Consider the following 13402-nt stretch of genomic DNA (forward strand, 5'->3'; position numbering starts at 1 on the left):
GAGTCAGACTGTCAGTGTCTGTGTGTGTGTGTAGGTACACACCTCACCTCCAAATGTTATCACCCAGCTGTCAATGTAGCCATAAGTTTCTAGAAGAAATAAGAGGAATTTTTTTTTTTAGAACAATATTTTAATGTTAACAAGTATAAGGCAGTACAAAAAGGCAGTAGGACGAGCAGAGATTGTACATAAGAATGTAAGAATTACAAGTCATGAGTGGTGACGGGTCCTCTGGAATCGGAGTGCCACGGCTACTAACAGCCTTGGATACAAACGTTCCTGAGTCACATTAGGATCTCCTGTTATTTACAATTGTAAGTTTTTCAGCCATTAACAAATATTTAGCTTGTCTACATAGTAGATACTGCCCTACTAATGGAAAAAGTGCTAATGTGTATTTATTTATGTTTTATGTAACACATCATTTTTTCTATTAAACCTCATTCTAGTCATAAAGGTACTCCACTGCTTCCATGAAAACTTACTGACAGCTTAGTTTGATAAATAAAAGGGTCTATCAACTTCTTCTTAACTGGCTATCTTTATTTCAAGGGGTTGGTGCATCTTGTAAAGAAAAAGCACTGTACTCCGCTGTCTCCGCAGCTTCCATAGAGAATGAAGGGAGTGGCAGGGCACATAAGCAACCTGTAGCTGAAAGAAAAACTTTTTGTTGTCTATAGCAATCAGTACTCAGTTCTTTTTTTTTTTTTTTTTTTTTTACCAGAGCAATTTAAGAAATAAAAGCTGAGCCCTGATTGGTTGCTTTGGGCAACAGATAGTTCTTTCTTTTAAACACTCTTAAGGTAGGTAGGCATATGCAGCATATTTCCCACTGCGCAAACTCTGCTGCACAGCAGGAAATACACTGCATAATCTCCTATGAGGAAACACACAGAGCTTCACGGCAGCCCTGTGTGTGCAGTAAGGTTTGGAGGCGGGGCGATCGCGCCGATGTGACTGTAATGCAAAGGGCCTGCCTTCAAACCTCAATGCACACACAGCTGCTGCAGGGAAGACCTGTGTGTTTGTTCATAGGAGAATACACAGCATATTTTTTCGCTGTGCAACGGGAAATACGGTGTGTATACACATTTTATGACCCTAGCCTTCAAATGTATTTATTCTATCATAGTTTGCTATTAAAATAAAAGATGAACTATTTACTAGATTATATATTTATTACATACTATATAAAGAAAATGTCAGTAGGGGATATTTAATTCTGTGCCACTTACAGTTCCTTCCTCAGCAAGGAATGAGATTGACTGGTCCATTCCACCACCTTCTGTGCCAATATAACGCTCACATTTTGTACATGTTTCTGCAAGTTCCACCTAAAAAACAAAGACAATTCAATGGTCATTAAGATTTTGCTGAGCTATATTTTTATGACAATACAACATATGAATGTTCTACATCATAGTTCTTCTGGTACCTATTAAACGTTATTTCCTTTAATACAATTTCTTGTGACCAACTTCCATTTTAATACACATTCAATATTGTGTACGAGGTATGATAGGATAATCACAGCTCATAATTCTGGCTGAAAATTCTTACATGACTATGAAATGATAATGTAGTAACTAATCAAATAAAGGATTTTGTGAAAGACTAACACAATTACAAAAAATATAGAAATTTCCATAGAAATAATGGTTTGCATGTTCAGTGATTTAAAATAACATGGACAACACACAAAAAAAAGAAATACTGTATGACATAACAGTTCCTTTTATACAATAGAAGACAGAGTGCACAGGACATTTAGTCCGGAACCTCCACCCACACGTTGTGGTTTCTGTCCAATTGCCAAGCCAAGTGATGTGCAAGAAGCAGCTACTTTTAAGCACAAAGCCTGACACAAAAGCTAATAATTACTTGGTCCTTGCCAAAAAGTGAAATTTGGATTCTGAATCTATTATGCAAACTTAATCATACTTTGTCTGACATGACATGTGGTCCCTGCGGCCCCTGCAGAGGTTTATAGCTGGTTAATGTGGTTACCACACAGGTCAGTGTATACAGCAAAAGAGGTAGGCATTCAGCCATGCTGTTGTGTTGCAAAATAATAAATATTAACTTTCTTATTTCTAATATGAAAAGTAATATGTCAAATATATCAATCACAAATAACTACCGCTAGTTTCCACATGATGAAGGCAGACATCAGGCAGTCTCTGAAATGGCCAGGACTTGACAAATCTCAGATCTCTGACACTTGACTGCTTAGATGCTGTAATTAATATTGATTAAAAAATTAAAGTGGTACTCGGGTGGAAAAATTTTTTTTTATCAACTGGTCCCAGAAAGTTGAACAGATTTGTAAATTACATCTATTTAAAAATGTTAATACTTCCAGTACTTATCAGCTGCTGTAGGCTACAGAAGACATTTTCTTTTTGACCACAGTGCTCTCTGCTGACACCTCTGTCCATGTCAGGAACTGTCCAGAGAAGGATAGGTTTCCTATGGGGATTTTCTCCTGCTCTGGACAGTTTCTGACATGGACAGAGGTGTTAGCAGAGAGCACTGTGGTCATACAGAAAAGAAAAGAACTTCCTGTGGATCATACAGCAGCTGAAGTACTGGACAGATTAAGATTTTTAATTAGAAGTAATGTACAAATCTGGATTGTTGTCACCAGCGCTGCATTAGGAATAGGGAATACTGGTGCCCAATCTGCTGCACAACCGTGAGTACCGATCCCTGTATTGTGGTATTATTAAAGGGGTATTCCAGGCAAAACCATCTTATCCCCTAACGAAAGGATAGGGGATAAGATGTCTGATCATGGGGGGGGGGTCGTCGCTAGGACCCCCCGCGATCTCCCTGCGTCTGAAGTTTCGGAAACCTCCGGGCTTCCGAGACGGGGACGTGACGTCACGCCACGTCCCCTCCATTCATTTCTATGGGAGGGGCCATAACGGCCGCAACGCCCCCTCCCAGAGACATGAATGGAGGGGGCATGGCATTACGTCACGTCCCCGTCTCGGAAGCCCGGAGGTTTCTGAAATTTCAGACACAGCTACGCAGAGAATGTGGGCTGCTGCAGGGAGATCGTGGGGGGTCCCAGGGGCGGGCCCCCCGCGATCAGACATCTTACCCCCTATCCTTTCGATAGGGGATAAGATGTTTGAGATGTTTGAAATAGAGCACTAAAATGATAAACAACAGTTTGTGCTGAGAAGGACACAGTTAAGTACCTCTCAGCGCAAACTGTTTTTTATTTTAATTCACAAACCTGTTCAACTTTCTGGTACCAGTTGATTAAAAAAAAGAAAATTATTTCCACCGGAGTACCCCTTTAAGTAATAAATGGGGGGGAAAAAAAAGTTTTCAATACACTTGAAACAGTTTTATAAATAATTGCATTAAAGGGATACTCTGGTGGAAAAAATATTTTTTAAATCAACTGGTGCCAGAAAGTTAAACAGATTTTTAAATTACTTCTATTAAAAAAATCTTAATCCTTCCAGTACTTTTTAGCTGCTGAATACTACAGAAGATGTTCATTTCTTTTTGGAACACAGAGCTCTCTGCTGACATCACGAGCTCAGTGCTCTCTGCTGACATCTCTGTCCATTTTAAGAACTGTCCAGAGAAAATCCCCATATGCTGGCCTGGACAGTTCCTAAAATGGACAGAGATGTCAGTAGAGCCCTGTGCTCGTGATGTCAGCAGAGAGCACTGTTTTCCAAAAAGAAAATAATTTCCTCTGTAGTATTCAGAAGCTAATAAGTATTGGAAGGATTAATATTTTTTTTTAATAGAAGCAATTTACAAATCTAAAATAGTATCGATTGTGTGCAGCTCATAAAAAACAGGGGACGAGGTTAACTTAGATGCTTTTTCACCAGAAAAGCAAAAATGGTATAAATATAGAAAGCAAGAGAGTACTCAGTCCTCAGTCTCCCACCTGTAAAAACAGGTATGTGATGGAGGAATGGATTCACTAGACAATAATCATAAAATTTATTAGTACAAAATATAACCAATCCACAAACCGCAGGGCCTTACGGATGTGTAATGGGATTACAATAAAATATTCAATAATGACTTCTGCCCGTATTCAATCATGCAAATATTCAATTTGAATAATACAAATAATGCCGTAAGCGATAATCTACTAATGACAAGAAAGAAAGAATAAAAAAGATAAAGATTTTATCTATAAGAATGTCCTGAAAGAAAAAATATTTTGGTGGCCGTCCTGTAACAAAAAAAGAATGATGTGGCAAAACTCTGGATATCGTATATAAATTTCATATAGCTTGTGACAGTTCCGTAGACAATTTATATCCAAGGATACATTATAACAGTTTTTAATCCTAGAAAGGAAAAATATAATATTTCTCCTGTGCGGTAATAGTATTAAACTGTATGTTTTCTGGTACGATGAAGTATATAATCGTCTCCGCTATTAATCCTGAAAAGGAAAACGTTCTCGGCACTGTGTGCCACTCACTACCCTTAAAGTTCGGGGTCCCGGTATCTAGAAGTTCAGTCCGTACGCTGGAGGCTGGAGAGATACCGGGTCTCAATGCAGCCGCTGCTCACAGCGCGTTCCTCGGTAATCCCCGGTGGCGTGTGATGTCACGGGTCAGCTGATTTCAGTCAGCTGACCTCTAGAGCCGGTGTGAGCCGTATACAGGCAGGTAGATAGAGGCTCCAAGGGTGGTTTCAATGATGATACAAATTAGCGGGGATTCGTACACAGAGTTTAGAAGGTCATGCTGGGACTTATAGTCCGTACCGCTGAGTGGAGATAGTCTCTTATTACTGTCACAGCTGTAACAATAGATGTTCCATCAAAAGACATCCAGATAATGTCCCAAAAATGTCCAAATAATTAATCCATATAAATCGCAGGTAAAATGCAAAATATGAATAGAGCAGTAGTCCAAAAAACTTCAGATCTCAAAACAAAAAACCAAACGCGTTTCGGGGTGTCAAAAGGAATAAAATATTAAGAATATTAAAATACCCCTTCTTCAGTGGTGTCTAGATCAGTCTGAAGCTCTGGTCTTTATATATATATATTCCTCATGATTAACACCTGGCATGTCCCTAAAGGATCTACAAATACTGGGATGGACTTTATTCACATGGAGACATGGATAGTTTCAGTGGTTGCTAGGAGCAACAGTTCTTACGTTTACTGATAAAATTTACATCAGTATTACCAAAAATAGAAAATACTGTATTTATCGGCGTATAACACGCACTTTTTAGGCTAAAAATTTTAGCCTAAAGTCTATGTGCGTGTTATACGCCGATACCGCCCCAGGAAAGGCAGGGGGAGAGAGGCCGTCGCTGCCCGCTTCTCTCCCCCTGCCTTCCCTGGGGTCTAGAGCGCTGCTGCCGGCCCTTCTCACCCCCTGGCTATCGGCGCCGCTGCCTGTTCTGTCCCCCTGACCATCGGTACCGGCGCCCCACTGCCAGCGCCGATAGCCAGGGGGAGAGAAGGGGCAGCGGCGCCGATTGCCAGCGCCGCTGCCCCGTTGCCTCCCCCCATCCCCGGTGGCATAATTACCTGAGTCGGGTCGGCGCTGCAGCAGGCCTCCGGCGTGCGTCACCTTCATCGTTGCTATGCGCTGCACGGCGCGGCGCATGACGTCAGTGCGCCGGGCCGTGCATAGCAACGATGCAGGGGACGCACGCCGGAGGCCTGCAGCAGCGCGGACCCGACTCAGGTAATTATGTCAGGTAATTATGCGGGGATGGGGGGAGGCAACGGGGCAGCGGCGCCGGCAATGGGTGCCGCTGCCCCTTCTCTCCCCCTGGCTGTCGGCGCCGCTTAGTACCGATAGTCAGGGGGACAGAACGGGCAGCGGCGCCGATAGCCAGGGGGAGAGAAGGGCCGGCAGCAGGGCTCTAGACCCCAGGGAAGGCAGGGGGAGAGAAGCGGGCAGCGACGGCCTCTCTTCCCCTGCCTTTCCTGGGGATGTATCGGGGTATACACGCGCACACATGCACCCTCATTTTACCATGGATATTTGGGTAAAAAACTTTTTTTACCCAAATATCCTTGGTAAAATGAGGGTGCGTGTTATAGGCCGGTGCGTGGTATACCCCGATAAAAACGGTATATGAAAATAATGATAAAATAAATGAAAAATAAATAATGAAAAAATGAATGTAAATAAAAATAAAAACAAAAACAAATGAAATTAATAAAATATTCTTCTATATGGCTTGGATGCTGATCTAGAGGGGGAAAAAACAGGACGATCATTCTGTGCTAAGTTCATGCATATAGTCACAGGGCGTGAGGACCGGTCAGATGAAAGCATCTCAGTTAACCTCGTCCCTCGTTTTTTGTGAGCTGCACACAATCGATACTATTTTTTAACTACTTTTTCACCAAAGTGTGATTAGTGCTCCAATAAAGTGATGGACATCTGGACTCACTCAGAGAAAAATAAATTACCAATAGATGCATTTATATATGATAGGGATCTAAAATCCAATACTACAATGACACCTGATGTAAATTTGACACAAACTTTAAAAAAATTAGAAAATATGTTATCTAAAAGACTGAGAAAACAGTGGGAGGTTAGAAGTTTGTCACATCTATTAGATGTAAATGTAATCCCGAAGGACTTATTATTGTCCAAAACTCCAGCAGGAGACTTGGACAATCCTGAGTTCAACCAAAAATGGGAGGATTTTTTGAGGGAACAATCCAAAAACTTGGTCAAACTAGTGATAGAAAGGAGACAACAATTGATACAGGAGTTGGATGGTTAAATAGAGGGGATTAACCCCTTGGGGACGGAGCCTATTATAACCCTAAGGACAGGAGCATTTTTTGCAAATCTGACCACTGTCACTTTAAGCATTAATAACTCTGGGATGCTTTTACTTATAAATTTGATTCCGAGATTGTTATTTCGTGACATATTCTACTCTATGGTAGTGGTAAATATTTGTCGATACTTGCATCATTTCTTGGCGAAAAATTAAAAAATTTGATGAAAAATTTGAAAATTTAGCATTTTTCTAACTTTAAAGCTCTCTGCTTGCAAGGAAAATAGACATTCCAAATAAATTATATATTGATTCACAAATACAATATGTCTACTTTATATTTGCATCATAAAGTTGATATGTTTTTACTTTTGGAAGACATCAGAGGGCTTAAAAGTTCAGCAGCAATTTTCCAATTTTTCACAAAATTTTCAAAATCGAAAATTTTCAGGGACCAGTTCAGGTTTGAAGTGGATGTGAAGGGCCTTCCTGTCAGAAATACCCCACAAATGACCCAATTATAAAAACTGCACCCCTCAAAGTATCCAAAATGACATTCAGTAAGTTTGTTAACCCTTTAGGTGTTTCATAGGAATAGCAGCAAAGTGAAGGAGAAAATTCAATATCTTCATTTTTTACACTCACATGTTCTTGTAGACCCAGTTTTTGAATTTTTACAAGTCGTAATAGGTGAAAAAGCCTCCATAATTTGTAACCCAATTTATCTCGAGTAAGGAAATACCTCATATGTGTATGTCAAGTGTTTGTGGGGCGCAGTAGAGGGCTCAAAAGGGAAGGAGCAACAATGGGATTTTGGAGAGTGAATTTTGCTGAAATGGTTTTTGGGGGGCATGTCACAATTAGGAAGCTCACTGTACCCCTTATTACATTACACGAGGGGTGTAGTTTCCAAAATGGGGTCACATGTGGGGGGGGGGGGGGGGGGGCTTTGTTCTGGCACTATGGGGGCTTTGTAAACTTATGTGGCCTTCAATTCCGGACACATTTTCTCTTCAAAATCCCAATGGCGCTCCTTCTCTTCTGAGCATTGTAGTGCGCCAGCCGAGCACTTTACATCCACATTTGGGGTATGTTCTTACTCAGAGGAAATGGGGTTACAAATTTTGGGGGGCTTTTTTCCTATTTTCCCTTGTGAAAATGAAAAATTTAGGGTAACACCAGCATTTTAGTGAAATTTTTTTTTCATTTTCCCATCCAACTTTAATGAAAATTCGTCAAACACCTGTGGGGTGTTCAGGCTCCCTATACCCCTTGTTGCGTTCCGTGGGGGGTGTAGTTTTCAAAATGGGGTCACATGTGGGTATTTATGTTTTTGCGTTTATGTCAGAACCACTGTAAAATCAGCCACCCCTGTGCAAATCACCAATTTAGGCCTCAAATGTACATGGTGCGCTCTCACTCCTGAGCCTTGTTGTGAGCCCGCAGAGTGTTTTACGCCCACATATGGGGTATTTCTGTACTCAGGAGAAATTGCGTTACTAATTTTGGGGGGCTTTTTTTCCTTTTACTGCTTGTGAAAATAAAAAGTATGGGGCAACACCAGCATGTTAGTGTAAACATATTTTTTTTTTTACACTAACAGGCTGGTGTAACCCCCAACTTTTCCTTTTCATAAGGGGTAAAAGGAGAAAAAGCCCCCCAAAATGTGTAGTGCAATTTCTCCCGATTACGGAAATACCCCATATGTGGCCCTAAACTGTTTCCTTGAAATACGACAGGGCTCTGAAGTGAGAGAACGCCATGCGCATCTGAGGACTAAATTAGGAATTGCATAGGGGTGGACATAGGGGTATTCTACGCCAGTGATTCCCAAACAGGGTGCCTCCAGCTGTTGCTTAACTCCTAGAATGCCTGGACAGTCAGTGGCTGTCCAGAAATGCTGGGAGTTGTTTTGCAACAGCTGGAGGCTCCGTTTTGGAAACCCTGCCGTACAATACGTTTTTCATTTTTATTGGGGGGGGGGGACAGTGTAAGGGGGTGTATATGTAGTGTTTTACTCTTTATTATGTGTTAGTGTAGTGTAGTGTTTTTAGGGTACATTCGCACTGGCGTGTTACGGTGAGTTTCCCACTAGGAGTTTGCGCTGCGGCGAAAAATTTGCCGCAGACCAAACTTGAAGCAGGAAACTGACTGTAAACCTGCCCGTGTGAATGTACCCTGTACGTTCACATGGGGGGACAAACCTCCAGCTGTTTCAAAACCACAACTCACAGCATGCACTGACAGTGCATGCTGGGAGTTGTACTTTTGCAACAGCTGGAGGCACACTGGTTGGAAAACCTTCAGTTAGGTTCTGTTACCTAACAGTATTTTCCAACCAGTGTGCCATCAGCTATTGCAAAACTACAACTACCAGCATGTACTGACATACCATGCATGCTGGGAGTTGTAGTTTTGCAACAGCTGGAGGCACACTGGTTGGAAAACCTTCAGTTAGGTTCTGTTACCTAACAGTATTTTCCAACCAGTGTGCCTCCAGCTGTTGCAAAACTACAACTCCCAGCATGTATTAATCGCCGAAGGGCATGCTGGGAGATGTAGTTATGCAACAGCTGGAGGTTACGCAACTACAACTCCCAGCATGGTGAGACAGCTGTTTGCTGTTTCAGCATGCTGGGATTTGCAGTTTTGCAACATCTGGAGAGCTACAGTTTATAGACCACTGCCCAGTGATTTCCAAACTGTGACCCTTCAGATGTTGCAAAACTACAAATTCCAGCATATCCAGACAGCAAAGAGCTGTTTTGAGCATGCTAGGAGTTGTAGTTTTGCAAGATCTGGAGGGATACAGTTTAGAGACCACTATATAGTGGTCTCAAACTGCAGCCCTCAAGCTGTTGCAAAACTACATATTTCAGCATGCCTAAACAGCAAACAGCTGTCTGGGCATGCTGTAAGTTGTAGTTTTGCAACATCTGGAGGGTTACAGTCTCCGACTGTAGCCCTTCAGATGTTGCTAGGCAACTTATCGGCTTCCGTAGGATCCAGGAAGCCGTCCTCTTCTGCCGCACGCCGCCCGCGTCTATCTCCGTCGCCGCCCACCGATCCCCGTCGCCCGCAGCCTGCGGAGGGGTAAGTGGACCTTCGGCGTTCGGTCCCCGTCATTTTCCCCATCCTGCCCCGCCTATTGTGACCACCAATAGCAGAGATAGGAGGGGTGGCACCCCTGCCACCTCCCTCCTATCGCTTTAGGGGGATCGTAGTTGTCTTAGACAACCGCGATCCCCCTTCTATACCGGGTCACCGGGTCACCATAGACCCGTAATGACCCGTAATCGGCGCAAATTTGAATTCAAATTTGATTTGCGCCGATCGCCGACATGGGGGGTCTAATGACCCCCCTGGGCATTTGCACGGGTGCCTGCTGATAGATATCAGCAGTCACCCCGGCCCGGCCAGGTACCAGGACGAAAGGGCGTATGCATATGCCCTTCGTCCCCAACAGGTTAAGCAGGACTTGGAGAAATTTAGTAAGAATTATGAATATATCAGATTTCAGGAATCAATATGTATGAATCTAGACAAGATGGAGTCTGAGATCATAAATAGGAAAACAAAAAAAATGATTTGGCAGACTTCCAAACAATACACTAAAACCAATGTAAATATTAGTGATCCAAATACAATTCCGTTATAAAATAGATATGCACCCTTAGCGGACAATTTTTTGGGGACGGTCAACAACATCGACCCCGCCACAAGTAAATTCAAATCTAAATCAGAGACATGCAATTCACCTGTCATAAGGTCACCCACAGGGCCAACCACGGAATCACTATCGGGATTCCCCGAATCAAACACAGAGGAGACCGTATTACAAACAAAGACACGACAAGGAATACCATCCAAATCAACATTATTATCGCAATTATCAACAGGATCGCACATATCACCAATCACCCCAGAGATACCACAGGAATCAATACCACTCACCTCGTCAGAATTATTACAATCACAACCATTGGGACAACAGACACAGACAGAACACATACACATGGGGTTCACACAATTCACACAGGACTACACAACAAACCTCACCAATACGCAACCCTTTCCCACTCCCACAACTGAAGATCAATTCAGATCTCCAGCTAATTCATCAGATAACCCCCAAAAAAAGAGGATACGTAGGAGACATGGACGAAAGAAACAACCACCCACCACCACAGAAAATCGGAAAGACACAACCACCTCAAATATAATAAATATTAGTAGTCACACACTCACTCAGGCACAGGAATCTGTTTTAAAGAAGGGATTAATATTTGCATCTGATTGTACATTGAAAAAATTTGACACATATATTGGGGTTGAGAAATTCATCCGCAATCTATGCTTGAAAAAATATTTTTTAAAACACCCTTTAGAACAAAGAACATCTGATTCAGAATATATACCGTATTTATCGAGGTATACCACGCACCGGCCTATAACACGCACCCTTATTTTACCAAGGATATTTTGGGTAAAAAATGTTTTTTACCCAAATATCCATGGTAAAATGAGGGTGCGTGTGTGTGCGTGCGTGAATACCCCAACACACCCCCAGGAAAGGCAGGGGGAGAGAGGCCGTCTCTGCCGGCTTCTCTCCCCCTGCCTTTCCTGGGGTCTAGAGCCCTGCTGCCGCCGCTTCTCTCCCACTGGCTATCTGCACCACTGCCCGTTCTCTCCCCCTGACTATCGGTGCCGGCGCTGATAGCCAGGGGGAGAGAAGCGGCGCCGGCAATGGGGCAGCGGCGCCGACAGCCAGGGGGAGAGAAGGGGCAGCGGCACCCATTGCCGGCGCCGCTGCCCCGTTGCCTCCCCCCATCCCCGGTTGCATAATTACCTGTTGCCGGGGTCCACGCTGCTTCAGGCCTCCGGTGTGTGTCCCCTGCGTCAGTGCTATGCACTGCACGGCGCAGCGCACGGACGTCATGCGCAGCGCCGTGCAGCGCATAGCAACGATGCAGGGGACGCACACCGGAGGCTTGAAGCAGCGTGGACCCGACCCCGGCAACAGGTAATTATTCAACCGGGGATGGGGGGAGGCAACGGGGCAGCGGCGCCGGCAATGGGTGCCGCTGCCCCTTCTCTCCCCCTGTCTGTCGGCGCCGCTGCCCCATTGCCGGCGCCGCTTCTCTCCCCCTGGCTATCGGCGCCAGCAATGGGGCGCCGGCACCGATAGTCAGGGGGAGAGAACGGGCAGCGGCGCCGATAGCTAGGGGGTGAGAAGGGCCGGCAGCAGGGCTCTAGACCCCAGGGCAGGCAGGGGCAGAGAAGCCGGCAGCGCTGGCTGTCTCTGCACCTGCAAAGCCGCTGCAGTTCATTGAATTAAAGCGCCCGCTTTAAATCAATGAACTGCAGCGGCTTATTGGCTTATAACACGCACATAGACTTTAGGCTACGACATACTGAATGTCAACCTAAGTCCTGGTTTTACCCCAAATCTGAAATGGGTCCAGATTTTACATCCTTCAAAAAATCCGTAGAGAATGATTTGAGACAATTGAAAGGGAAAAATAGAAGAACCTATAATATTAGTCTAAAAGAAAAACAAGCTATTCAAGAACTTAGAACCAATTTAGAGATCACCATTCGTCCCGCGGATAAAGGCGGGGCGGCGGTGATCCAAAATTCTGAGGACTATATTAGAGAATGCCTGAGACAGTTAGTAGACCCCACAGCGTATAAGAAATTAGAAGCAGACCCCACATTGAAGTTTAGTGAAGAACTGACGAATTTATGTAAAGAAGCTCTGGCAGTTGGAGTGATTAATGAAAAAGAATCCAGTTTCATACAGAGCACCCCCGAACGTTTGCCTGTATTTTATTGTTTGCCCAAAGTTCACAAGGATTATTTTCACCCTCCAGGTAGGCCGATAGTTTCCGGTATTGGGTCATTGACATCTAATTTATCACAATACGTGGATTGTTTTTTACAGCCATTTGTCCAACAAACATACCATTATTTAAAAGACACCACTCAGATAATCAGTATTGTTGAACAACTCACTTGGACATCAGAACATATATTCACAACTTTAGACGTAAGTTCATTATACACCATCATTGATCATCAGTTGGGGATCCAAGCAGTTACCAGATTTTTGGAAAAGGGTAATATTAAACCAGAGCAAATCACATATATTACATCAGCAATCCATTTTATCCTTACTCATCATTATTATTTACAGCAGACAGGTACGGCCATGGGCACCAGGTTTGCGCCGAGCTACGCCAACCTCTTTATGGCAGCATGGGAACAAGATACCATCAGTCCCAAGCTCGGCGCAAACCTGGTGCTCTGGAAAAGATATATAGATGGTGTATTTTTAGTTTTGCGGGGTGCTCAGTCTGATCTGAAAGAGTTCATAAAAGGTCTAAATGTGAACAATCATAATCTAAAGTTTACTTCTACGATAAACGGAGAAAAGATTATGGATTTAGAAATTTATGCTACATTCAATAAATTACAGTGCAAAATATTTGTGAAACCAACTGCCAAGAACAGCTACATACAATTCAACAGTTGCCATCTTCCCAGGTGGCTGATAAATGTCCCCAAGGGCCAATTTAGACGCTTAAAACGAAATTGCACTCTGGAAACACAGTTTCAAGAAGAAGCTAAGAATTTAACTTCACAA

General features: G+C 43.4%; 1 protein-coding gene across 8 annotated transcripts in view; it reads right to left on the reverse strand.

Annotated features, from left to right (window-relative positions):
- Positions 1-13402, reverse strand: part of GALK2 (galactokinase 2) — a 626364-nt gene that overhangs the window by 241951 nt on the left and 371011 nt on the right. For all 8 annotated transcript variants that reach the window (XM_056572234.1, XM_056572231.1, XM_056572232.1 and 5 more), the window contains one exon: positions 1236-1334. In XM_056572234.1, coding sequence (XP_056428209.1) covers positions 1236-1334 — 99 coding nt within the window. The remainder of the gene's footprint in view (positions 1-1235; positions 1335-13402) is intronic.

Source organism: Hyla sarda, chromosome 4 (genome assembly GCF_029499605.1).
Source record: "Hyla sarda isolate aHylSar1 chromosome 4, aHylSar1.hap1, whole genome shotgun sequence".
NCBI lineage: Eukaryota > Metazoa > Chordata > Amphibia > Anura > Hylidae > Hyla > Hyla sarda.